The 27616-nt window shown below is 31.7% G+C and overlaps 2 protein-coding genes and 1 pseudogene across 2 annotated transcripts; 1 reads left to right on the top strand and 2 right to left on the bottom strand.

Moving 5' to 3' along the window:
* Positions 1-356: 356 nt before the first annotated feature.
* On the bottom strand, positions 357-1306 carry LOC131609308 (probable glutathione S-transferase). Its single transcript, XM_058880997.1, has 2 exons — positions 901-1306; positions 357-822 (listed from the first exon to the last, which is right to left on the bottom strand). Exons 1-2 carry the CDS (start codon positions 1303-1305, stop codon positions 478-480), a joined length of 750 nt encoding a protein of 249 aa, XP_058736980.1. The 5' UTR covers position 1306; the 3' UTR covers positions 357-477.
* Positions 1307-19253: 17947 nt separating this feature from the next.
* On the bottom strand, positions 19254-23135 carry LOC131609314 (uncharacterized; annotated as a pseudogene).
* Positions 23136-25784: 2649 nt separating this feature from the next.
* LOC131614132 (uncharacterized) lies at positions 25785-26390 on the top strand. Its single transcript, XM_058885758.1, has one exon. The coding sequence runs from the start codon at positions 25785-25787 to the stop codon at positions 26388-26390; it is 606 nt and encodes a 201-aa protein (XP_058741741.1).
* Positions 26391-27616: the final 1226 nt, after the last annotated feature.

Below are 27616 nucleotides of genomic sequence, written 5' to 3'. Positions count from 1 at the left end.
AGAAGGTAGCGGCATTATTCAGCAAATCAAAGACATGTTGAGTAATGATTGGGATGTGAGAATCAAGCATATCCACAAAGAGGGAAATTGCTGCGCAGACACCCTGGCGAATCTTAGCCTTCGACATGGGCTAGGTTTCAGAATTTATCATTAGTTCCCTACTAAGAGAGCTGAGTTGCTTGAGATAGATGCTACAGGCTGTTCTCCCAGTAATTTCCTTGGAGTGTTTTTTCTTTCTTTGTGCTTCGGCCCTCTCCACTCCAAAAAAAAAAAAAAACTCAATTTTTTTTTTCTGTTCTAGTATTTGAATGAAACAAGCAACTATTGTATAATATTAATAAATTAAAATAACGAAATTGACAACAATATTACACGAGGATTATGATACATGAGAAATTAGAGATTGTGCATATCTCAAACAACAATAACTCATAACACACTAGTTATTTAGAGTTCCATGCGTTACAGTTTATTAATCTATTTTAACATAGCAGCAAGTATTTCAGCGACAGCTTTGTAATACGCAAGTTGTTGTTCTTTTGAAGGCATATTTTCTTTAACTATTGGATGGTTGTAAAATTCTCGACTCCATTTGTGTAGCTTTGGAAATTTCTCACTGCTGATTAACTGAAACTCTGCTACTTCTTGCATTAAAGGGATGAAGAGAGCAGCAATATCCACAATGCCAATCTCTTTTCCTCCAAAGAACTTGTCCGTCAACTCATTCTCAAGAAACTGTAAACCATTCGACAACTCTTCACTAGCCTTCTTGCGATCTTTCTCATCATCCTTAAAAACAGATTTCAATGCAGCTGGCACAATCTGATTTCAAAACTCAAAGTTACATATATTAGAAAATATCATGAAGAGTATTGATGTATAGGGACTAGAGTTACTTACCTTATCATCGATGAACTTGGACCAAAAACGAGCCATGGCTCTTTGGTAAGGACCAGAAGGAAATATTGGATTTTGTTTCCATGTCTCATCAATGTACTCGAGAATCACAAGGGATTCTGATATAGGTTTCTCATTATGAACAAAAACTGGAATCTTTTTATAAACTGGGTTGTATTTGAGGAGAAGTTCACTTTTGTTGGGCAAATTTTCTTGAACAAATTTGTAATCAATTCCCTTCAATTTTAGAGCAAGTTGAACTCTTATCACAAATGGACTTCCCACAGAACCCAAAAGCTTCACATCTTCTTCAGGTGCAGCTATTACACCGCATCCTTGAAGCACTTTCTTTACTTTGGCAACTAAGGTATTAATCATTGTATTAAATTGTGAATTGAAAACTATCATTGAATGTGTTTGTTATATAGATTGAAGAAGAATAATTTAAGTGACAAGTATTCTAATCTTTTCAAAAAACAAAAACAAAGTATAGCGTGAGAATGTAATGTCCACTTCAAACTCGAGTGACATTCCAAGGTGGAGTAATGAAGTGTAAACTACATAAAGCAATGATTCTCGTTACATAAATATGAGAGAACATGGTGCTTCAAGGAAAGAAAAGAACATGATTAAAAAAACAAAAGAGGGATTTTATTATAAAAATACCTAATTTCGAATACATGTCTACGTTTCAAATAATAAATAATAAATATAACAATTCATGTAGTAGTATTTTTTAACTAAGAAAAAAATATTTTGACATCACAAACTTACACCTATATCCTATACACGGTTCACAAATATCTGAATAGTGTTTTTATTATTATTTCAATATTTTGATATATTTTTCTATTTTTTAAAAATTATTTTAGTTAATGAAATATTAAAACTTGGTTAATACAATTCTAAGTTTGATTAATATATATTCTGATATAAAAAAGTTAATATGTATAGCGTTCACTCTTTGGTTAATAGTTTGTATAAAGTTGGTTAATACAGTTCATAACTTAGTTAATGAGTTTTTAAACATTAAAAAATATTAAATAGTAAAATAAAATTGGTTAATAGAGTATAAAAATTGGTTAATACATTTATAATTTAGTGTCAGCGCATAGTTAATACAATATATTTTATTGGTTAATGAAGTACTGAAAGTGGTTAATGAAGTACTGAAAGTGGTTAATGAATTATAAGTAAAATAATTGGTTAATGACGTACACTTTTGTGGTTAATACAATTGAGAAGTTGGTTAATGACAAAACCATATATTTGTGTTATAAAATAAAATTTAAAAATAAATATTTTTTAAAAATAATATTATTTTAATAGAAATACATTTGTTCACCGTATAAATACGATGAATAGTTTATACGGTGTAAGTATTTGGTGTCAAAATGGGGTGTCAAGATAGCAATGCTCTTTTTGCCACCACATTAAAATTGTGGTTATTTAGTCTTTGCACAATAAAGTTTTTAATTTTATTATTAAAATAATACAACCCTCATATTTTATCAAACTTATCAAATCTCTCTCTAATTTTTTTTCTTTCATCTCTTCCTCACTTCTTTCTTCCAAAAAAAAAGAGTCTATTATTGATATTTTTTTTATATACGAAAAATGGTATTTATGATCGAAATATTTTTTAGTAAAAAATGGTATACGGGAAAATTTCATTCAAAAAATCTATTATTGATCTAAATATTTTTATATACACAAATTTAATATTGATCCAAATATTTTTGTAAATGAAACTTAAATAAAAATAATATTTGTATACGGAAAAAATCTATTATTTAAGAAAAATGGTGAAGGTTATGAAAACACTTAGAACGGGGGGTTTGAATAAGTGGTTTCTTTTTTGTTCTCAATAGCACACAAAACACGGGTATTTTTATCCTGGTTCGTTTGCAACTCAAACTACTTCAGTCCACCCGCCAAGGTGATTTCGCCTCTCTCAATCGAAGACTTAATCCTCTATAATTAAAATTGATTACAAATGCACAATCAATTGTCGTGACTAACAATACAAAGCACAATCAACTGTCGTAACTAACAACCTTGCATAAACCAACTGCTTGTGACTAACTACCTTGCACAAACCAACTGCTTGTGACTAATTACCTCTAAGACTAAACTAGTCCTAGCCCTTTTGAGAAATCTGACCCAAGTATTCTCTCAAGGAACGATTACAAGTCAATAATAGTGTTTTCAAATTGCTTCTAAAAAGCTTTAATCATAATCGTGATATTTCACTAAGTTTTTAGTACAATAGATATGAACTCAGCGTAAGAGTTCTTCGTTTGTATATGAGCAAGTGTTCTTTCCTCTTTGTATGTAAGCTTTATATGTTCTTCATTTTTCTTTTTATATATCAAGCTCACACTTTTCTTTTCAGAGATTCCTCTATATATATAGCTACAATAATCTGTCCGTTATCTTGATCTTTGGAGAGAGCATTAAATTCTTGCGTGTTTGCTTTTTGTTTTTTTGTTTCTCCAACGTGCTGCATGTACGTTGCTTCTTCAAACAACCTTGGGAATTGATCCATTTGAGTGCTTCAGCCATTTTGCTAATCATTATGTTTTTAACGGCATCTTATCTTGATTCAGAATTTTGCATTTATTCATAACTTCTGTTCTGACTTGAGTATAACTTCTAATAGAGTTTGTTTTTAGCAATTGGTGCATTTAGAAGTTACTTCATTAGAACTTCAGCGGCTTTTCTTTTCAGTGTTGGTTCATGTTCTGATGGCCCTTGTATTAGAACAACTTATGAATGTTCTGAGTGACAATCAATTTTAATGTACTTTGTGCGTTCGGGAAAAAAAGATTTTCTCTATTTGACTAACAATCCCTACAAGAAAAACCTTGTTAAGCCAGAGGTATTTGTTAGGGGTAAAAACCCTTACCAAATTAATATGTTGCCTGGGGTTAATCCCCTCGCAACGCAAAAAAAAAATATGACAAGCATTTGCTAGGGGCAACCCGTAGCAAATCATTTTTGTGAGTATTCCTTTTTCATTTGTCAGGGGCAACCCCTAGAAAATTATTTTATGTCATTATTGCTTTATCATTTGCGAGGGAAAGGCGCTAATAAATTATTTTTTAAATCTTAAATGTCCAAAACATGTTTTCACTCTTTCTCTCACTTTCTCTTTTACTTTATCACTTTCTCTTTCTCACTCTTTCTCTCTCTCTCTCTCTCTCTCTCTCTCTCTCTCTCTCTCTCTCTCCCATCTTCTCTTTCTCTCACTTTCTCTTTCTCTTTCCCACTCTTTCTCTTTCTTAACAATATGAAAACAGAAAATATAAAGTTAGAACATGGAAAATGGAGGAAGCGGCTACCAACTAGGGTGACGCCGCTGAGAGAGGGTGGTGATGGCGGTTGAAGGTTGTTCCAGATCTATTAGTGGTGTGAGAAAATTGGGTCGCCAACGCGAAATAAGGGTGTTCCGGATCTGTTATGGTTCTTCTTCTCACTTATTTTAATTTTTTTACTCTTTTCCGTTTCTATTTTGATGGTTGTTGTTCTACGATATTGTTGATATTGTGTTTTCGGTAGTTGTTGTGTTATATGTTGCAACAATGGTTTTGTGTGGTTCTTTTTACTCTTTCTCTTTATTTTTGTTTCATATTTGTGGATGTTAATGATTGTTGTAAGCTATTGATGTTTAGTTTGAAAATAAAGATGGAGATTATGTTTGGTTGTTGTAAGCAAATTTGTGTTGTTTTTTCAGATATGGTGAGGGGCGATTACTAAAATATTGTTGTATTTTTTTAATAAAAATTAACAAAATTGCGAGGGGCTTAACCCCTAGCAAAATACTAACACACTGCGCCACCTAATCTGTAAGGGGATAAGCCCCAAGAAAATTAGCGAGGCGACAGTCCCCTCGCAAATAATTTACGACGACATATTTAGTTAAGGGACTTGTCGCCTCACAAAAAAGGTTTTGTGAGGGTTTTTTTATGCATTTGTGAGGAGCTTGACCCCTAGCTAAACAAGATTTTTCTTGTAGTAAATTGTATTGTTAGCATCAATTGATATTCGTTCTGTTTTGAAGAAATCAAAGTTCATACAAAAGACAACGAAGCCAAATGATTTCAGAGTAAGTAACAAACATGATCGATAGTAAAATTCAATAGAAGATTTAGAGACTCTGCTTGCTTCTTTTCATGAGATCAATGAAGGATAGAGAACCATGCACAACCAATGATAAAGCGCAAAGTTTCAGGACACATGGCTTACCGACATCACTATAAATATTCAAATTATGAGTTATAACAATGGGAAAACATAGACCGTGATGAGTAGTTTCCATCAATTATAGAGTTATATGATAGACTGTGGCCAAGTGGAGATGATATGGATATCACGTAATTTGACTTTCTTGTAGAGTAACAACAGAAATGACATGGTGAGTAATAGTCAAGTGGTTAAGGCTATTGATGAGCTTCAAATACATTAAGGGTTAAGGAAAAAGATTATGATCATCATAATTGTATTTAACATTCACCACAAGAGGAGTATTTAATGGGGCTCAAATGTCATCCTTTTATACTAAAGAAGTACCTTGTTCCTTCATACTTGTAACTCGTGTTTTTGTTGGAATTTTCTTGTGATATGTGTTATACCCTAATTCTGACCCCCTAAGATGTCACTTCACCTGGCATTACACATCTCCTAGTCAGATCAATACAGATACCAAGAGCAATCACCTGTTCACTAGGTATTCTACTAGGGTTTCCAATCTATGAAATTCAAGCAAAGGATCAATGATCAACATGATCCCCAACACAATCATAGAAGTCAATATGTTCATTCATCTCAACATAACCTCCAGCCTCAAGGCATCAAGCCTCCAGCTCATCAATACTACCAAATTAGGGTTTTGAGATCCTTAGAAACTGCAGTCAGGGTTTCATCTAGGAAGAGCTTCAAGTTTCAAAACATGAGTCACATACCTCAATTGCCTTCACATGATTCCATCATCAATGTCTAAATTAAAATATACTTCAATTCAAGATCAATAATTCTCGTATTCATCTGGGCGAAAAAATTAGGGTTTTGACCTAATTCACCCAGACAGTTGATTTTTAATCAGGACATGGCTCCACAACTCAAACCATGATTCAAAGACCTCTAACACCTCAATATAATCCACTCACTTCATTCATTTGAGTAGGAGGGCTTGATTCATCACAAAAATCCAATATTACCTTTCATTAGGAAAAAGTCAACTATACAAGATTGGCTTTGACTTTTAAGAAATTTGGTCAACCATGGACTTTTAAAGATCTATATCATTCACATTGAAGGAGTGAAAAACACTTATAAAGGGAGGATTGAATAAGGGTTCTTTCTAAAAAAAGGTAGATAAAAATAAGTAACACAATTATTTTTATCCTGGTTCGTTGTTAACTAAACAACTCCAGTCCACCCCTGACAAGGCGATTTACCTCAACTGAGGATTTAATCCACTAATCAAACTGATTACAATGGTTCTCCACTTAGATACCCTCTAAGTCTTCTAGAGTCTACAGATCACAACTTGATCACTCTAGGAACTTCCTTTTACAATCAATGTAAAATAAATATTACAAGAGATTCAAATGCTTCTTAATAAGCTATAATCACAAAGTGATTTTTCTCTTAAGTTTAAGATCTAACACTCACTAAGATATTACAAAGTTTTGAGGTTGAAGATGAAGTTCTTCTTTTCTTTTGTGTGATTTCAGTTTGACAACGTTTTGGTTCTTTTGCACAAGAGTTCGTTACTGCTTCTGAATCATAACTTCTATATATAGGCGTTGAGGAAATGTGACCGTTGGGAGCATTTAATACTTTGCGTGAATAGTACACTGCTGCATTTAATGTTTCACACTTTTGTCAACTACCTCGAGCCATGCTTCAGCTGCTTTTACTGACTTTGCCTTTTGTAGCTTCTATTGTTCCTTTTGTCAGTCAGAGATTTGACGTTATAGCCTTTTCATCTTGTACTTGCTTCTGAACTCAGAATATGTAGAATAAACATTTGAATATCATAGTCTTCAGCTTTGGTGCAGATGCAACTTCTGTCTACAGACTTTAGAAGTGCTTTGAAGCGTGATACCATCATATCTTCAGAGCTTTGATTCTGACTGCCATCTTCTGATGCTTTCTAGATCATGTTCTGAATACTGCAGGACCATCTTCTGATGTCTTCCAGACCATGTTCTGATGAAGTCATCCAGATCTTCTGGGTCAGGGCTTCTGAACGTTGATTTTGTGCATACTCTTTTAGACTTTTCCTGAAATGGAAAACGTGAATAATTAGAGTACCACATTCTCTTATACAAAATTCATATATAATGTTATCATCAAAACTAAGAATATTGATCAGAAAATTTTTTGTTCTAACACACATATGATTATTAAAGTTATTTGGCCAAAGAAAATCAATCAAGGATAAAAAAGTCAACAAAAGTCAAAATTAAGGTTTTTTAAGGGCATTTTGGGAACTCAAATTTTTGCTTACACACTCAAAAATCTCCCAACATGAAAGTTGTAGATCTTGACAAAATAAACAACTCATCACAATGCTACTTAGAGAAAGATTATGGTGAGATTTCTCCCAACTTTTGATAGATTTTGAATCAAGAAAGATTATGGTGAAAACACTTAGAGAAATTTTAAGTGTTTTTGACCTAGTTTTCTTCCAACTTTAGGCCTATTTTTCATAATTTTTTCAAGTGATTCTGAAGAAACACCAAACTAATGAATTGAAGTATATATCAAGGGCTTTCCAAATTATGCTCAACCTCCTCCAAATTCATTTTGAGGTAAGATTTATGATTGATCAAAGTAAGGCACATGAAGTGAATTTTCAAGGCATGACCAAATTTGGTTTTGGTAATTTTTGTGCAAAGGCCTACACTAATTGGTGCATCTACACTACAAATATATCAGAAGAGATTGGAGAGAATCATTTGAATCATTTGCATCAAGATTCCAAAATATCCAAAAATCAAAGCCATGTGATTATGTAATCATTACATTTAGGAATTTATGGCAAATGACGATTCATCAATTGGAATCTTTTCTATGCCAATTAGAGAGCTCTGTAGAATTGTCCCCTAAGATTAGAAAAGATCAATGGTTAGGGAGCTTTCTCGAAAATACCATCATTTCATTTTGGATATTCTTTGAATTCCTTCATGGCCAAGAAACTCAAAATGACTTCACTAAGCAAGCTCACTCCCTCAACTACTCTGATCTATTTGCTTATAAATAGAAGTGCTCTACTTAGTATTCAAGACACCAAAGCAACATCAAATTCTTTCTTTCTTCTTCTTTCCCTCATGCTTATGGTTTTCAAAAGTTCTTTGGCAAGAAGAATCGACTTCTTCAAACCAGGGCTCTTCATTTGAAAGTAAACCTTCTAACATCTCAAGGAGGTTCATTAGAAGTGACCCAAGCACCTGGAACACTTCTGGAAGTGGAGCAACACCATAGCCAATTTCAATTTGGAGCCTAAATAGTTGGAGGTCTGTAGAACAATCCAAAAGGTGTAAATCAAGTCCAAGCATTCCAACGTGTTTCTTGAGGTGTAGTGAAGCTATCCAGATGGTCGCAGCTCATCTGTAAGTGCAGAATCACCATCCTCCATGTTCACTTGAAGCTCAAATAAGAGGGGTTGAGTAGAACAACTCTGAGGTGTTCAAAGTGAAGTAAGTGCCCAGATAGCATCAACAAGGTACCAGGAAGCTGTTACAATCATCAATTCATTGCTGAGAGTCCTTCACCATAGTCATCGACCTCCATTTTCAGAGGTATTGTTTCAAACTCTAACAATCTCATTCAAGTATCCTTTCCATTATTACTCGATACCAGTTTGCTCAGCATCATCAGAGGATTAAAAGCCCTCTATCATCATTCATTTATTCATTAGCATCATCATTTAATTTTATTTGCAAAATTTTGGGTTCATCACGTATTTCAGTTAATTCAGTAGATTTAGTCAATGTCAATCTATGTTAGTTACATAACTAGAATCGTGAGTGAATTTAGAGCATGTTTGGTGTTTACATCTTTGCAAATGATTGAGAAACGAGAGAGTTGGAAATTCAAAAATCAAACAAGCTTTAGGTTGAAGAAGAAGATGGTGGGTGGCGCCATTTTTTGAAACTCAGAGGCAAGTTTCAAATATATTTAATTGGAAGCGTGTATTAAACGAATACATCGTATAGCTCACTTGGTCACATGTGCTTCACAATTCTCTTGCCATAAGGTCTGGGGTTCGATCCTCCCCTCAGACATTTTGTTATTTTTTCATTTTTATCACACTTGTTTCACATATAATCAATTACACTCCTCATTTTAACAAGCCACGCGCATGGCTCAGTGGGTAAGTGTTTTGTGATGGTGACCTAAAGGGCGCAAGCTCAAACCTTGGTGAGACCAAACCTTCTTTTTTACCACTAAATTCCTTCATTTTCTTCACAACTTCACACAATTAATTCACCTATCAAAATAAATCATTTTCATTTGATATTTCACACACTTTTCATTTATCATACCTATTTTATGAATATCTAAAAAAATCACAAAAATATTATTTATTTGATATATTTTTATTAGGTTTAAAATAGTGTATTTTAAAGTATTTTTAATACTTTTAAAATATAGTTTTCTTCATATTTTTCAAATCTAATTTTGTAAATATTTTGTGATCAAACTTTGTTCATAATCAATTCAATAAATCTTCTGGGCCTCTAATAGAGTGTAAGACCCAACCCTTTCCATTTTCAGATTTTCAAAATACATTCAATCAATTGTTTTCATAACAATAATCAATAAATATTTTGGGCCTCTAATAAAGTGTAAGACCCAACCCCTTTATTAATACATTCAATTTCATTTTTAATCAAATGTTTTCATAACTGTAATCAATTCAAATCTTTTTGGACCTCTTGAATATTAAAGAGTGTACGACCCAACACCTTTTTCTGTACATACATTTTTTAAATCCTTTCTTTTTAAATAAACAGTAAACTCCTCATCTGTTTTTTCAAAACTTTCTTCTCGGTATTGAAGGGCATTATTCCTAGTGAAACTCTTCATATACCTATGTGACCTAGTGTCCATCTTCACTTCTTCTGTTTTCAAAACAAAAACTTCAAAACTGTTTTCAATAAACAATTCAACTGTTTTCAATCAACTCTCAATCTGTTTCCAAAACAACTTCAATTTCAAATCAATTTCACATGAGTCTCTCCTTGAGTCTAAGTCCCAACCCCTTTTTCTACATACATCTTTCAAAGGCCTCCTCTTCATCCAGGTTAGGCTTTACAACTTTTAATTTACAGCTTTCATTAATTTACTATCAAATATAAACTGTATATACACTGTTTAGAACTCCGGCTGAGAAAAACCTTAGGACAAATAAACTGTATATATATATATATATATATATATATATGTATATATTATAGGACTATGACCTAGGATTGAGAATGTCTTCCCTCTGAAGGCTCTTTCCTAATTAGATTTCTATAGTTCAACCTCAAGATGAATTATTCCCGGCGAAACATCTTGAAAAGAGCCTTAAAACAAAAATAGGGCACATCCACCCAAGATGAATTATTCCCGGTGAAACCTCTTACCCATTTGCCTAGAGCCAAACTAAGTTCAAAGCCAACATAGCTTTCTCTTGTGCTATAACAAGGACCCTCGATTAGCCTCCTCTTGGGCTTACAATACAAGGACCCACGGGCTTCTTAAAAGCATATTCACATCTTTCTCTTGAGCTTGTATACAAGGACCCATCAGGTTTCTTATAAACATAGGAACAGGTCTTTAGTCACCTTTTAGCCTACCCTGGTGAGATTCTTCTATTCTTCAAACCAGACTTCAAATAAGCCAAGTATGTCTCAATCTCAGTATTGAGTTCACCTTTTGGAATGAGAGACATGGACAGTCTTTGTCACCCATATCTTAAATCTCCAGTAAGTCTTCTCCTTAGTAGAGTCAAGATTCCACATCTGAATATCCTCAGCTAGGTCAGCCTTAATTTTGGGCTTTAAACAAGAAGTATAACTAAAAAACCCCTGGAAAGGGTTAGCCTCCATCATTCATTCCTTCATAAATAAAAACCCCCTGGAAAGGGTTAGCCTCCATCATTCATTCCTTCATAAATAAAAACCTCTTGGAAAGGGTTATCCTCCATCATTCATTCCTTCATAAATAAAAATCCCCTGGAAAGGGTTAGTCTCCATCATTCATTCCTTCATAAATAAAACCACCCTAGAAAGGGTTAGCCTCCATCAATTAGTCCTCAACAGAACAATATCCCCAGTAAAGTCATCCTCAGTTCTGGACTTTCAAAATAATCCTCAAATTTTGCCACAACCTTGGGCTTTGTACAAGACAGATAAACATCCTTTCCCGTGTCAAAAGACTCATAACCTTTGGGTCTTTTCCCCGATGAGTTAACCACAACCCTGTGCTTTGTACAAGGCAGAAAATAATGTCGCCCTAGCTAGAGTCAGCCACAATTCTGGGTTTTATACAGAACACCAAATAAATCTTTCAGTCAAATAAAACAAAACATTCTCCAGCTAAAGTCAGCCACAATTATGGGCTTCATACAGAACACAAATTTCTTCAGTTAAAGTCAATCCCCAGTGGAGTCATCTCCCAAGGTCAATCAAAAATCTTTTAAGCCTCAAGCTTGGGCCTTGTACAAGCCGGTCAAAATCTAAATCTTTCTTACAAAAGTGAGACATTATTCATCTATATGAATAGACTTTTTAATTATTATACCACATTCAAACATAACAAACATCATTTTCTTAAAAACATTTCCCATTTAGATTGATATAAGACTGTCTGCTCTGTCGACTTCACGTCCAGACTACTGTCTTCCTCTAATGATTGAAATCTTTTACTTTATATAAGATAATACTGGCATACTTGCACACACACATGTAAGGTCCCTCTCTCATCATAAAGTAAACTTTTCATTATGATTGTTCTTTCATATAAGATGATACTGGCATACATGCACACACAAGTAAGGTCCCTTTCTTATCATGAAAGAATCCTCATTTTCATCCACTTTTAAAATGTTTGTGGCAAAACAATTGAAATATCTCTCCGTTAAGATGACGACTCGTCTCTTTTCTGCAAACAGAGATTTAATTCAAACTTCAACCTTGAGTTCAAACAAGGCACCCAAAATCAATCCATTTCTCTAATTAGTTCCTCGAACTACAAAAAGATCTGACTTCCATTAGGGATATGTAGGCATGAGATTCACAAGGAATCTCAACGAGCTAATAAAAAACCAAAAATAGTCAGTTCATCTGTGTTTCAATTCAATTCTCTCTCCGAACACAAAGGAGAAACTTTCCCAATCAAGAAGCAACAAACATAAACACATAGATACAGAGAAGGTTCCCGTAGATTACTACGGATATGTAGGGTGCTTAAAACCTTCCCTATGTATAGCCGACCTCCCGGATTCCAGAACATCTGTTTAGGTGAAATCCCCACACCTAGTAAACTCTTAGGGTTTATTTGAGATTTTTTCCCCTTCCTCCTCTTAGGATAATTAAAAAGTTTGTGTGCTATCGTAGGAAGAACTGAAATAAAATTCCTCCCACAAGGGCGCCTCTCTCCTTCCAAATTTCGCGTGAAGGGTCCAGCGTGCCGTCCTCCTAGGTGAAACGGGGAGGTAAAAAAAATGACACAACAATATGTTATGCAACATGCGTCCTTATTTATTTCTAAATATGAAGTAGTGATGTGTTTGGTTTTTTTTTCATATACTATAACAGTAAAATTTGGTGATTTCATAAGGCATCGTATGATTGCAATGATTGAATGTGACGAGTTTGCAATTAATGATAAGGCATTTTCATCATTCCATTTCTTGTTTTATGTTTGTTAAAAAAAATATTTCCTTCTTTTGTTTGTCATCTTTGTCCCTCAAATTGGTATTCCCTCATGTATCTTGGTAAGTATAATTCTTCTTTTTCTTTTCATGTTTGCATTGTGAGAATGATAAATCATAATATGGACGAGATCGATGATTATGAAATAACCTTTACTGCTTCCAACAATTGAAGAATTTTTTGAAGAGGATTGGACCAAGGTTGCCTCATCCTCTTATGCAGACAAGTATGAAATTGGACTATCACGTTGTGTGCTTTTGTATAGATCCAATAAAAACTTTGTGATAGCAACTTGTTAAGGTATTATTGGTTATTGGATATTATCAAGGAGCATTATTTTGTATGTCTTCCATCACTCCAAACTTCACCCTAATAGTTTATCAATATTATGTGGTTTGAGTTGGTATTTGTATTGGAAAATGCTATGTGTTGCTACTATTTTTTTCTATTTTTTTACCTCGAGTTTAGTTCACAGTAGGTTTGTGTTCCTTGAATGGATAACCATCCTAGGTTTTTTCTTCTTTGTCAATTCAATGTGTAAGGCTTTTAAATATGTTGAAACAATCGACATGAAAATCATTGATATCTTTATTATGAATAATGAGTTGAGTACCATTATCGTGGGACTAAAAAAAAGTGAAAACCCTGAAGTGCATAATATCTTCCTTGGAGTGTAGGCAAGGGTGCTCATGGACAGATTATTCACACAATCAATCCATATCCAATTAATAATCATTTACTATAACCAGATATCATAACAAATCCATATAAATGCTTATATTTTTTACATAACTGGCTATAAAACCGGTTTATCCATAACCGCATTTTATAACCGGTGCCAAAATTAATAACCAATTTCGAACATCAAAATAATTTATTTATATTTGGATATTCTTTTTTTACAGTTAGTTTTAAAATTGTATTTTTTCAAAAAAAATCGATTTTTCATATTTCCAAAAAATGTATTTCCAAAAATCTTTTTTTTGTATTTTTTTAAAAAAATTGATTTTCCTTTTTTTCAAAAACACTTGATTTTCGAAAAAAATTGATTTTTTTATACCGATAAAATACGATTTTCATATTGATTTAAAAACTCAATTTTTTCGTATTGCCTTTTGTATTTCCGAAAGAACTCAATTTTTTATGAATTTAGATATAAAATCGATTTGTTATCAAAAAATTATATATATATATATATATATATATATATATATATATATATATATATATATATAAATATATATATATATATATATATATATATATATATATAATCGATTTTTTTTCGTATTTCCAAAAAAAATCAACTTTTTCGTATTTAAGAAAAATGATTTTTTTATATTTCCAAAAAACTCAATTTTTTATACTTCAAAAAAAATTGATTTTTCATATTTTCGAAAAAACTTGATTTTTTTTTTGTATTTTTTAGAAAAAACTCATTTTTTGTATGTTTTTAGAAATAAAATCATTTTTTTTGTATTTTCGAAAAAATGTTAATTTTTTGCATTTTCTAAAAAATTGATTTATTCGTATTTATGAAAAAATTGGATTTTCAGAAAATATTTTAATTTAGTTTTTATTTTGGATATGAATGTCCAAAATATGGACTTGGTTAAAACCATATTTGTAAAATGTCCTAAATGTGGATTTGGTTAAAAATCTTTTTAAAGTTAACCGGTTTTTCAAAAACGGATTTGGATATGGATAATTTATATAACCGGTTAATTTGAACATCCCTAAGTGTAGGGTCAATGAGCTAATGAATTAACTAACCATGATGATTTCAGACAATTTTCTAGAGTTGTTCTCTGAAGTTCAGTTGGTTGCTCTAGAGGCTGGCATCTCTTAGATTGATCTAATTAAGGTTGATACGTTGGTCGAAGTCTAGGGTGAAAAAGACCTCGAAGGGGGTTTCATAATTTTTTTGGGTGTCAAGGTTATTGTTACTAGCAATGTGGAAAATATTTTCCAAGTTAAGGAATTGGAAGAGATGGATGAGACCAAGTATGGTCATCCAACTCAGATTCTAGGTATAAGATTGTGATGGCTATATTTGAGCACCTGCTCGAGGTTGAGGTTGAATATCATGGAAAAAGCATATTTGCATATGTCCACGCTGCACAAGAAACTTCTTGTAACTATGAGATGCAATCTAAGAAGGGTTGAATTAAGGTTGCTAAATTTTTCTCGTATTTTGTGTTAATTTTCTTAATATGTTAAAGTATGTGAAGCGATAATAAGAATGTTACTTAGGAAGAAGGTTAACCTAACTATGTCATCAGAGATTATATGGTACCCCTCTAGCTCTTAAACGAAAGTTCTATCAAACTGGGTAGCAGGAATTTTTCTCTACATCATTCGATCTAAAGAAAGCCATGACAATAAAGTTTCCTTATGGAGCATACTAATCATCAAAATCCTTTGAACACTCAATGTTGATATCATGGGAGAAACCATAGACTCATCCAACAAAAGTATTACCTATATCTCTCCCAGAGAGATAAAGGTTCTTATCAAACATTGATTATTGCAAGATGACCCAATATTCAAGGAAGTAGAAGAGGCAGGAGAATTAGAAGACGCAGAGATTAACAAAGTTTTGCAGATATATCAAAACTTAGCCCTAAATATGGAGAACATTGAGAAATTCATCTCAAGGGATGATGATACCTATGGCAATGAATAGACTCACTTTTGTGTCTAGTAATATTTGTTTTTATTCCAAAATTTCCTGTTTTACATACTACTTTTAATTATGCAATTTTGCCTTTGTATTTTGAATCTCAGCTAATTCAAATTATTAAAATAGTAACTTTTTTCCTTTCCTAAATGTTTACATGCTAATATGATTGCATATTTAAATTATGGAAATGCATCTTTATCCACCTTTTTATTTTGACAAAGAGGGAGAAGTATACTATCGGGAGGGAATGAAGTATACTCTCTAATTATTTAAGGGAGAGTTTAATCACTCTAAACATATACTTTTTGTTTCTATAACCACCTCACTGGTAGATGTGTTGTCATCATCAAAAAAGGAGGAGAATGGGTAACCATGTTTTGTATGTTCGTAATCAAAGAAGTTCTCTTGAAGATAATAACTGGGATATAGAACCATTTGAAATGTTTTGAAATTTACAAAAAATCATGGCGCTAGTACCGAGCCCCTAACAATCTATCACAGGTTTCTAAGATATTGCACAATACGATCAATAACTCTATGTGTTTTAAATTTAAATACAAGAATCAAATATCTTGCAGTCTTCTTTTCATCAACTTCTGGATGAGATCTTCTTCTTTTGAAAGCAGATTAAGAGCAGCAGCTCTTGTATGGTTGCTTCTTCTTGATGATCTTCTCTGGCTTTAATAAGGAGATTAGAGCTTCAACTCTTTAACATAATTCCTTCTTTTAAGACCATCTTTTTCATAAGCAGATATGGAGCAACAACTCCTATGTTGATTGCTTCTTGCTTGTAGATCTTCATCTTCTTCTTGACTACTGATCATGGAGCTTGTTACAGCTGATAACATATTGATTAACATCAGTAAACATGAAACACTCTTCGAGCAACAACTTAGTGTATTCAGTTTCCTTAGTCATCCAATATGAACAATATTAGACCTGATCAAGTGTTAGTGGATTTCTTGTAACTCCATTAGAGGATTCTTCTTAACAGCAGATATTTCTTCTTCACTTGTTTTAGGCATGTGGTTTGTGTATAACAACACAATTGATTATCACATACTGAGTATGTGTTGCCTCTTGTGTCTTTTGATGCATGTCTTCACATTTCTTTAGTTTAGTGTTCATGCTCAGCAGCTTTCTCTACAAATGCACAGATGCATTATGCAGATTCATTCACTTCACTTGTTCAAGATATTTCCTTGTTTGCACACTTGATTCTTTCTCCGTGGATGATCCTTACTGGATATTCTCTTTTTCTCTCCGGATCCATTCAAGGGATGGATGATCACTCACTCTCCATTATGGATAGGTGGATGAATAGATAGATTCCACACATCTTTAAGTTTGAATTTTGATTTTATATATAGCTTGATGAGTGATTACCGTTGGAATATAGTCGTTGCAAACCGTTTGAAGATGGATTTGAAAGCTATGTCTTGATTGGTTGCACGTGTTTGTGGCAGAACCTTATCTCCAATATGATGATTACTGTTGATGGTGTGTTTCTTTAGTTAATCTTGTATTTCCAACGCGCTGCATGTGGCTTGTTTTTTCAATCAACCTTGGGAGTTGTTCCTTTTAAATGTTGCAACCGTTTTGCTAATGATGATGTTTGTAACGGTTTTCCATTTGATTCTAATCTTTGTATTTTTATTCAATTTGTATGTTGAGCTGTAGATTCTTCATTAGTTCACAAATGACTATGTCGTTGTTTGCATTTTATATGTCACTGCGTTACTCTGTCAGAACTTCTAATCTTCTGTTCATGTGATTTTCTTCCTGTAACGGATCTTTATGCATATTGATATTTCTTTTTCAATTCCTTTGAAGCTTCTGATGTACTTTCTGATTATGTGCTTGTTGTACATGAACGTTGATATTTCTGTTTACCTCTTTGAAGATTGTCTTGTTGAAATCTAGCTCCTTGTGATACTTTTGTAGTTGTATGTTCTTCTGAGTGGGCTTGTTTTGCATGTTCTTAATCAGAAAATCTGATGAATTTTGGCTTCTTCAATCTTCTAGATGTTTGATTCTTCTTTCATATCTGAGCCAGTTTATGATGTAGTCATTTGTACTCTTTTCTGATGAATCCTGTATAAGGCTTATAGTATAATATCTGCACACTAAGTGAAACCATTAGTAATAAAATTGTTACTCACAAAATATATGTTTGTTATCATCAAAACTAGATTCTGACAATCTTGTTCTAACAATCTTATTTTCAATTTTGTTCTAACACTAAATAGGTCATGACGTTCTATGAATTCTACTCATGCTTTAATATAAATCACTCTTTAATTTTAATGTTTGCTTTAGCTTCACTACCTAAAACATGGTTTATGGTGTTACATGACATCGAAAGCTGCTTGTCATCACTGTCGCACGCTCACGAAAATGTGAACAACAGAGTCGCCACTAACATATCTATCCTAAAAGGAAAGGAACGCCAGCAAACCTAAAACGAATAAGAGCAAGGTCTTGCGACCAAAGGTAGGGTACAGAAGTCGGTTACGCGAGGGGAAGGTGCTAGCACCCCTCACGCCCATCGTACTCGATGGGATCCACCTATGTTTGTTTATATCTAAAGGGTGTGTACTATAAATCTAAAGCTTAATGCTAATGGAATGCATGCAAAAGGAAGAGAAGAAAATACGGGGAAAATAAGGTTTATAAATAGTTGTGCTCACTTAGGCCCCGCGACCTAATGCTTACGTATCCTTTTAAGGGATCAGAGCTCCGTAGTTTGGCTCACATGTTTTTGTTTTTTAGTGGACATAGTTACATTCGCAATCTAGCATTAGGATAGCAGCTCGTTGAGTGGAGTCTTATGCATTACCTGTCTGCGATCGAAAGGAAGCAACATGTCTGATTAATGGGAAAGAATGCCCCTGAAGGCAAGAGAGAGAAGAGAGAAATTTGTCGAGCGTTTCAAGTACCTCCCTTAAACAAGTGAGGTTTGATCTACTCTTGTTGGTGTTTTTTATGATTGGGAACTTCCACTCAGGTGATTCCCTTAAACAAGGGAGACGAGAGCTTCCGTTCCCTTTTTATTAGTCTGACCTTTATTAAGCATTTTTTAGGTATTTTCTTGGTATTTTTTAAGGGAATTAAAATCAAGTATTTGTTAAGTGTTTTAAAGTTGAAAAGGAAAAGAAATGGGAAACTAGCCTAATATGAATTAACTAGCCTAATGTTAAAATGAGAATTTCTAGATCCTAATGTTATCATGGTTTCTTAGTGTTAGGATTTTAAATGGGGAAAGACTAGCCTAAGTGTCATGTGAGAATTATAAATCCTAAAATCTAAAGGAATGTACAAATGGGAGATCACAATTACAAGCAAAAATCAACGTAAACAATGATGCAAAATTAGTACAAAAATTGAATTAAAGTGACTTGAAAATATAGTACCAAAGCATGAAAACAAATGATTCAAAAAAGTTGTACAAAAATTGATTAAAAGGACTATTATTTTTATAAGAAAATTTATATAAAAAAGAATTCAAATCAAGAAAAAAAATAAGACAATAAGCCTAAAAACTAATATTTTTTATTGCCTGTTTTTCTATGTCAAAGTTGTATTAAAGTCTAAAAGAAAATAAGAGGGAATTAGCATTTTCATTGTATTTTTATTACTAAAAAAATAAAAGAAAATCTAAATTAAATAAAATAAGAGTTAGGGGGGTGTGAACTGGACTTACGGTGATGAATAGCAATTGGGCGCAGAACCAATGGTTTTAACAAGGAAACATTCCAGGCTGTGACATCCACCCATCTTATTCCAAATCAACAACATTTTTTTATCAACTAAAATTCGAATATAAATTAAAATGACAAACAAGCAATATAGATATTTCTTCTTAAATTGATTTATTTTGAAGCAACATGCCTTTCATAAAGACCTTTGTAATTTGTTATAAGGGTTTCTCTAGAAGGCAATTTTTCCTTAACAATTGGGTGATTGTTGAAGTCTTGGCTCCAATGGTAAAGCTTGGGAAATTTGTCACTAGTGAACAACTTCACTCCAAATGCTTCTTGTATAATAGGAAGCCAGTAAGCTATGATGACAGCATTAATGTCAACGAATCCAATCTCATCTCCACCAAAGAATTTGTCCTTGAGCTCATTCTCAAAAAGATGAAGAGCAACCGTTGTTTCCTCAATACCTTGCTCAAGCTCTTTCTCATCATGATAGAAAATAGCTTTCTTTACAGCATTCATTAGCTGGTATCACAAATCAAGAAAGTTATTAAACTATGCATGTTAAATGTAAGATAAAATAATAGAGTTGCACCGAGACCTCTAAAAAAAGATATGTGTGTTTAAAACTAACATTAATATTTGTGATTACATTAAAATTATTTGATTTTTCAAGTTATTATAAGTGTGGAAGGTATCATGTATCTGGTGTCCGTGCTTGATAGGTTACTTACACTTGCACACCCTGAGTTTGACCTAAAGAGGAGAGTAATAATTACCTTGTCATCTATGAACTTTGACCAGAAACGAGCTAAGGCTTTTTCGTAAGCATCAGAAGGCAGTATTGGGTTTTGTTTCCAAGTTTCATCAATGTACTCAAGAATCACTAGTGACTCTGATATGTGCTTTTCATTATGAACAAATATAGGAACTTTCTTATAAATAGGGTTGTATTGGATGGCTTTCTCACTCAAGTTACCAGGCTTTTCTTCTATATATTTGTATTCAATTCCCTTCAATTTTAGGGCAATCTCCACCCTGGTCACAAATGAACTTATCACCATTCCAAAAAGCTTCACATCTTCCTTATTTGATGCCATTTTAGCACTTTAATTCTCTTACTAATATAAATGTTTTTGGCTCAGTGATTCATTTCTAATGTTTACTTGTATATACATAGGGAGCAGGGAATATTTATTTGATATAAAGAGTTAGAATTTATAGTCAACTAGAATACTATATTGAATTCAAATACTGTATACTAATTTTTTTATATACTGTCATTGTTTAATAATTGGACTTTCGATTTCTGGCCATATGATGCGAATGCACTAAGAAGTGATGTAAGGGATTACGTATCCATAAGCAATGAGTATGGGCTAAAACAAACCTCTAATCTACTTTAAGGAATTTCTTAATTTTATGGTTTAATAGTCCACTTTGTAAAATTTTAAAAATACTCTTAGATTTTAGAGAGTGTCTTGGGAGGCAACTCAAATATATACAATTCATTCATTTATGAACATCACATTAATTTTATAACTAAATTTATTTCTAAAATACATTTTCAGAATTATTTCGTAAATATATTTCCGTAACAATTCTTTTTGGAGTAACCAGTATTTTTTATGAATTGTCGACAAATTTTTGTTTTTTTAAATATTTTATCTTTGTTTAAAGTGCACTTTCAAAGACTTTTATAATGTCTCCTCTAATGTTTACTTCAACTCACAAGAAATCTTTTTGTGAAGAAAAAGTAGACGTAGATCATGTCGAGTCCTGGAACAATTATCCAAATTTAACAGGAAGCCACCATGATATGTTGAGTGTCATAATCTATATTTTAGAATCTAAAAAATCTCTATTTAAAAAGGGTTAACAGAAAGTCCCTAAATTTCATGTATAAAATATTATGTCTACTCTCTTTTCAACACTCTCTCCAACACTCATTTTTTTATTGGTTAGAACACGTGTGGGTTTCTAAGTTTGGAAATGGATCCCACTAGTACCCACACAAGTTCTAACCAATAAAAAAGTGAGTGTTGAGAAGAGAGTATTGCTAGCATTTCTCATATATACTAGTATGCTCTAATAATTTTTTTTATTTAAGATTAGTGGGAGTGTGTACACAATGTTATATATATATATATATATATATATATATATATATATATATATATATATATATATATATATATATATATATATATATATATATATATATATATATATATATATATATATATATATATATATATATATATATATATATTCCTATGTGTTTGAATCACATAAGAATTTTCAAAAGTATATTTCTGGATGTTTTTCGAAAATATATTTTCGGACATTTTTTTCATTCACGAATAAATTTAAGATGAGTCTAACTAAAAAGTGTTTTGTTGTAAAAATGGTGAGTCTAGAGATGTATTTTCGAAATTTGACAAAAAAAATTTAGATTTTTATATGGTGTTTTTCCACCCTAAATGATGCATTGAAATATTAAACTTGATTTGGATTTAATTTTATTATTTGGTTTTTTGGGATTGGTTATTTTGAGATTAGGTAATTTTAGATAATATTTTTAGAAACTCTTGTAGTGTTTAGATATTTTTTATGATTGTAATATTTTTTTAGAATATTTTTGAAATATTTAGAATTGAGATCTAGCTAAAATTAATAAAATTAATATGTTTAGTATTTTTTTTAAAGTACTATAAATTTATATATAAATATAAATATAACTTTTGTATTAAGAAAAAAAAATCGAATTCTTATCTTCTATAACAAATTGAACTCAACTGAAAACCGAGTTTTTCTAAACGTAACATTTCTTTCTTTAACAGAAGCATTGAAAATGAGAACAACGTTTCATAATCTTTATCACAAATGAGAAATCATATACTATATTTTCTATAAAGTGGAATTCAAACAACCAAATAGTTCTATTTTGATTGAGCAGCAAGGCTTTCAGCACGAGCTTTAAAATATGCAAATTGTTGATCTTTCGAAGGCATAATTTCCTTAACAACCGGATGATTATAAAATTCTCGACTCCATTTGTGCAGCTTTGGAAATTTGTCATTGGGAAACAACTGAAACTCTGCTACTTCTTGAAATAAAGGGATGAAGAGAGTAGCAATATCCACAAATCCAATCTCCTTTCCTCCAAAGAACTTGTCCTTCAACTCGTTCTCAAGAAACTCCAAAGCCTCGAATAATTCTTCGGTAGCTTTCTCTCGTTCGTTCTTATCGGACATAAAAACAGATTTCCACGCAGCAGCCACACACTGATTTCAAAATCATAGTAATATATATTACAAAATAATATAATTTCAAGCAAAATTCATAAGATATATAACATAGCTAACCTGTAGACCTCCAAAAACTTGAGACGACTCTGAGACGATAATATATCTAACTAAATCAAATATTAATATCATGAAGAGTATTGATGTATGATATATGAACAAGAGTTACTTACCTTATCATCAATGAACTTGGACCAAAATCGAGCCAAGGCTCTTTGATAAGGATCAAAAGGCAAGATTGGATTTTGTTTCCAAGTCTCATCAATATACTCAAGAATGACACGAGACTCGGAAATGGATTTTCCATTGTGAACAAAAACAGGAACCATCCTGTAAACTGGATTATAATTGAGAAGTGTTTCACTCAAATTGCCTAATTTTTCTTCCACGTATTTGTATTCAATACCCTTCAATTTCAGTGCAATTTGAACCTTAATCACAAATGGGCTTCCCACAGAACCCAAAAGCTTTACCTCTTCCTCAGATGCAGCTGTTGCACCACATCCTTGAAGCACCCTCTTGACTTTGGAAACTAATGTATGAATCATAACTCTAAATTATAGTCTGTATATGAAGATTTCAGAAGTCTATAAAATGGTATAAAATTTTACGTAATTGAAAATGTAATTTAAACTATCGTTGAAGAATGTGTTTGTTTTATTGATCAAAAAGAGTAACATAGGGACGAGTATATTCTAGTCTTTCCAAAAGAACCAAATCGAAGTATAACGTGAGATGTGAAACTGCCCTTACTCGAATCAGATTCTAAGGATAAACTATAAATAAAATAAAAAATTATTCTTGTTACAGTAACGAGACCGAGAAAAAAAGATTTATACAAAATAAGAGGGATACAAAAATCTATTTCTTATAAAACATTAGGCTTTTGTAAAAATGTTGAGTGTATTATATAGTACGTTTCAAAAATTAAATAATAATAATAATAATAATAATAATAATAATAATAATAATAATAATAATAATAATAATAATAATAATAACAACATTCCTGATTATTCTTTGATAAATTACGGATAGTTAAATAAAGATTTATTGATACCAATAAAATTAATGATATGTGATCATTATATTTTAAAAAGTGGTTAATCAATTTTCACGGTTCTTCGTTAGACCATTTTGTGACATCTCTAAAATAAGGCAACTATCATATTATTTTTGTTGTTTGAAAAAAAATTAATTGTATATAACAACGTTGAACAACCAACCGTGATAAAACCATAAAATTTTCATGGGTTCGAACCTCAGTGTCATCATATATATATTATTTCTTTAATGTTAAGGCGCACCTTTTCTTTTTTATTTATTTTTATATGAAAAAACTTAAAGGGATATGACTATATAAGCGAATTAACTCTCACTTATTGACAGTAGCGTCGTTTCCTTCACAGTGAAACCTTAACACTTATTTTTTCTCTTTTTCACTATTAGTCGTGAATCTTGTGCTTCATAAGGTATTCTTCTTCTTACATCTTATTGTTAGATAGTTCCTCATTATCTCGTTACTGCATGTTGTTTTTGTTGATTAATTGTTCTCATTTTTCAGATTTGTCTTCACTACCTTAACAAAGACTATACTTTGGTTATGATACACATTGTTAATGTAGCTATGAAAAAAGTACAAGAAACATGAAGCTATGATAGAAACTTAATCCATATTATATTTCTTCTTCATAGCTTCACAAACAAGATGTTTTTCATACTCTTTTGACAAATAAGTTTGCATTTTCATATGTTGAAGAAACAACTGCGGCAACAAACTTCATTTAGTTTGAGATACAATGAGAAGAAATATAAGAAGTATGAAGTTGTTGTGTAAGTTTATTCCTCCTTATATTTCTTCTTCATTGCTTCACAAACTAGATGAACTTTAATATTGATTCCTGTTTCACAATTAGTTTCAATAAAAGGTGTATCTTGGAAATTTATAATATATCTTTTTCATTGCTCACAAGTTTATGTAGATTGTTTGTTTTTACGAACCCCGACTTAAAATACATTCATTTAATTTAACATAGATACTATAATCTAAAAAATTAAATTGTATTTGAAAACCAACTAATATCAATCATTATTTCTGAATTATATGCGTCTCATCGTTCATTTGATGTTCTTTTACATATAGATTATGGTATAATGACATGGCTCCTTAGAGGCATCGTTGTCTTCGATTATAGTTAAATTTCTCTAACTACAATTTATTAGATAATCTACCTCATCATCAACACTAATGATCGTAAAAATTACAATTATAAAAATTACGATGATAAGTGATGATGGAAATTTAATTATAATTGAAGATAACGATGTATCTAAGGAGTTAGACCAATAAACCACAATATATATGTAAAAGAGCATGAAATGCATGATGAGACGCGTGCAATTAGAAAAAATAATGGTTTGTTTAAGTTGGTTTTCAAGAATAGCTTAATTTTCATATTATAGACTTTTTCATCAATTTGAAAGCTTGTATTTTTTTAGTGAGGTGTATGGAAAACAAGCAATCTAAATATTATATAATAAACTCTGAGCACTTTTCACAACGGTTATATATTGTAACAGTGATCAAACGTCATTTATGATTTACATAATTTGTGTTGATGGGTTTCGAACCTAATACCTATGTATAAGTATCACAACGATTTATAAGTGTAACCGTTGTGATAAGTGGCGTGTGTCCTGCCTTTCAATAAGGGTTTCCAGAATGTTAAAGACACAACGAACTTACAACCACACCCTACTAAACAATAGTATGATTCACGTGATGGAACCCCTTTTCCAACCGTTGTGAAGGGGGTTTTTTGTGGTAGTGTTGCATTCTTCTTAATCTCAACTTAATTGATGTAACTTTGATGATAGATTTAATTGAATCGAATAAACATAAATTATAGCATATCATAATATTATTAAATAATTAATATCTTAAGTCCCATTTATCCACAAAAATAAAATTTTTTGCCAATACTTAGCAAAATTAGACTACCCATGAGCCTGTCAATCGAAATCTTCATGAAATAATCTTAAATTTCTTTTCGAACTAACTCTCTTTCAACAATCATCATTTTAACTTAGCATTTTCATATCGTCGAAATTTCCATCTAACACATATATACAGGGCCGGCCCAACACATCTCGAGGCCTGAGGCGAAATTTTAAATTAAATATTTGTAGTCGGGAGGATAGTTTGGTGGCAGGGAGAGTTGCTATGCTGATTGATATTCTATGGAGAAACTGTAATAACATGATTTGGAATAATGAGAGTGAGGCGTATTCTAAGCTTGGGTTGAATGCTTTTTGCAGTTGGCAAGAATGGTTTATGGCTCAAGAAAGTAGTGGCCGGGAGCAAACTCACCAACCTATTGTTAGTTGGAACCCACCGTTAATTGGAAGGTTGAAATGCAATGTTGATGCGGGCTTTAATGTTAATCGGGGTACCACAAATAGAGGTTGGTGTATAAGAGACCACATGGGAATTTTTGTTTATGCCGGAGCAGCTTGGGATTTTGTTTCATTTCCAACTTTAGAAGCGGAAGTGTTGGCCCTCAAAGAAGCTATCCAGTGTGCTATTGATCTTAATTTAGAGAATGTTACCTTTGAGAGTGATTCTCAAAATACGGTTCATGCCATCCATAGGGATGTGGTTGGGTCGTCTGATTTTAGTGCTATTATATCGTCTATCCGTAGTTTATTGTTTAATTGTCCTAACTTTGAGGTAAAGTTTGTAAAGCGCCAAGCGGATTCGGTTGCTCACGCCATAACGAAGGCGGCCGATTCTTGGACTAGGCGTAGTTTCTTTCATTTGACACCTCCTTGTATTGAATCCTTACTTATTAATGATATGAGTTGATTTTCCTTTGGTCAAAAAAAAAAATGTTATAAAATATATATTTTAGATGTTTTAAGATATAAAACTATTAAGTTATTATAATTGCTTTTATTTTATATTGTATTTTAATTGATACTAAAATTAACTTGTCTAAATACTCTTCTTATAATTTAAAAAATCATAATTAAAAAACAATATCAAAATTATAAAAAAAAAATTAGATATTAAACCTCCTATTATATTGAAGATCTCAAAATTTTATTATTTATTCTTATAATTTTTAAGTTAACAAATTATATAATACATATTATAAGTAAGAGAAAAAAGGAAATGCACTGACAGTGTAAAGTATTTTACACTGTCAACCAATGAGAAACATGCATCAGAATAAATCTCATTTTTAATTTTAAAAAATTAAAATTATATAATAAATTAAAGCATTTTAATTGGTTGTATGTGTAAAACTGTTTTACACTGACAATGCAAAATCTTTAAACTCTATAAATAGTAGTTATTATTATATATTCTATATAGGTGTTAGTATTATTAACTTAATATTTAAAATAATTTAATTTTTTTAAATCAATTAATAAAATTATATAAATATAAAATAAAAAAGTGAGGCCTTAGGCGGTAGCCTTGGTGGCCTACCCCTAAGGCCGGCCCTGCATATATACACAAAAGTGAGACTTTTATTAGAGTTCATATATATATATATATATATATATATATATATATATATATATATAACATTGTGTAGAGCATACTAGTATATGAATACTTCAATGATATAATACTCAATAGTTGAATACATTTTTCAGTGCCAAAATTATATATCAATAAAAGTGGTTGTACAATTTATAAATATTTCAAAAAAAACTTATCCACTTATTTGCACATGAATATAACAGATCTATTAATACAAGTGGTTACTATTGGTTCAGTAATTCAATTTAGTTAGAATATGTTTTTAGTGATGTTTAATAGGATGTTTGGACATCAAGTTTATTGGTTAAGTGTTGGTTAGTAGTTAGTTACATCTCTTGATGTATAAATAGTCTCATATGTCTTGTAAATATTTTTTAATGAAATAATCATAAAGCTGTGAAGCCTATTCCTCGATCTTTTTTTCTCTCCTTCTTCCTCATTCTCTAAGAAACCCTAATTCATCATTTCATCCCTTGTTCCATCAAATTGATATCAGATCCTGGTTGAGAGATTATGAGAGGTTTCCTGATCAAGCAGTT

This window comes from Vicia villosa, linkage group LG6 (assembly GCF_029867415.1).
Source record: "Vicia villosa cultivar HV-30 ecotype Madison, WI linkage group LG6, Vvil1.0, whole genome shotgun sequence".
Taxonomy (NCBI): domain Eukaryota; kingdom Viridiplantae; phylum Streptophyta; class Magnoliopsida; order Fabales; family Fabaceae; genus Vicia; species Vicia villosa.
The sequence above is the reverse complement of the archived record's forward strand: the minus strand, read 5'-3'. Positions and strand labels throughout refer to the sequence as shown.

Coding starts and splice junctions, on each gene's coding strand:
- LOC131609308 (XM_058880997.1), bottom strand. CDS start 1,305: ATGATAGTTTTCAATTCACAATTTAATACAATGATTAATACCTTAGTT. Junction 823..900: donor CCAAGTTCATCGATGATAAG/GTAAGTAACTCT, acceptor TTTTGAAATCAG/ATTGTGCCAGCTGCATTGAA.
- LOC131614132 (XM_058885758.1), top strand. CDS start 25,785: ATGATTTGGAATAATGAGAGTGAGGCGTATTCTAAGCTTGGGTTGAAT.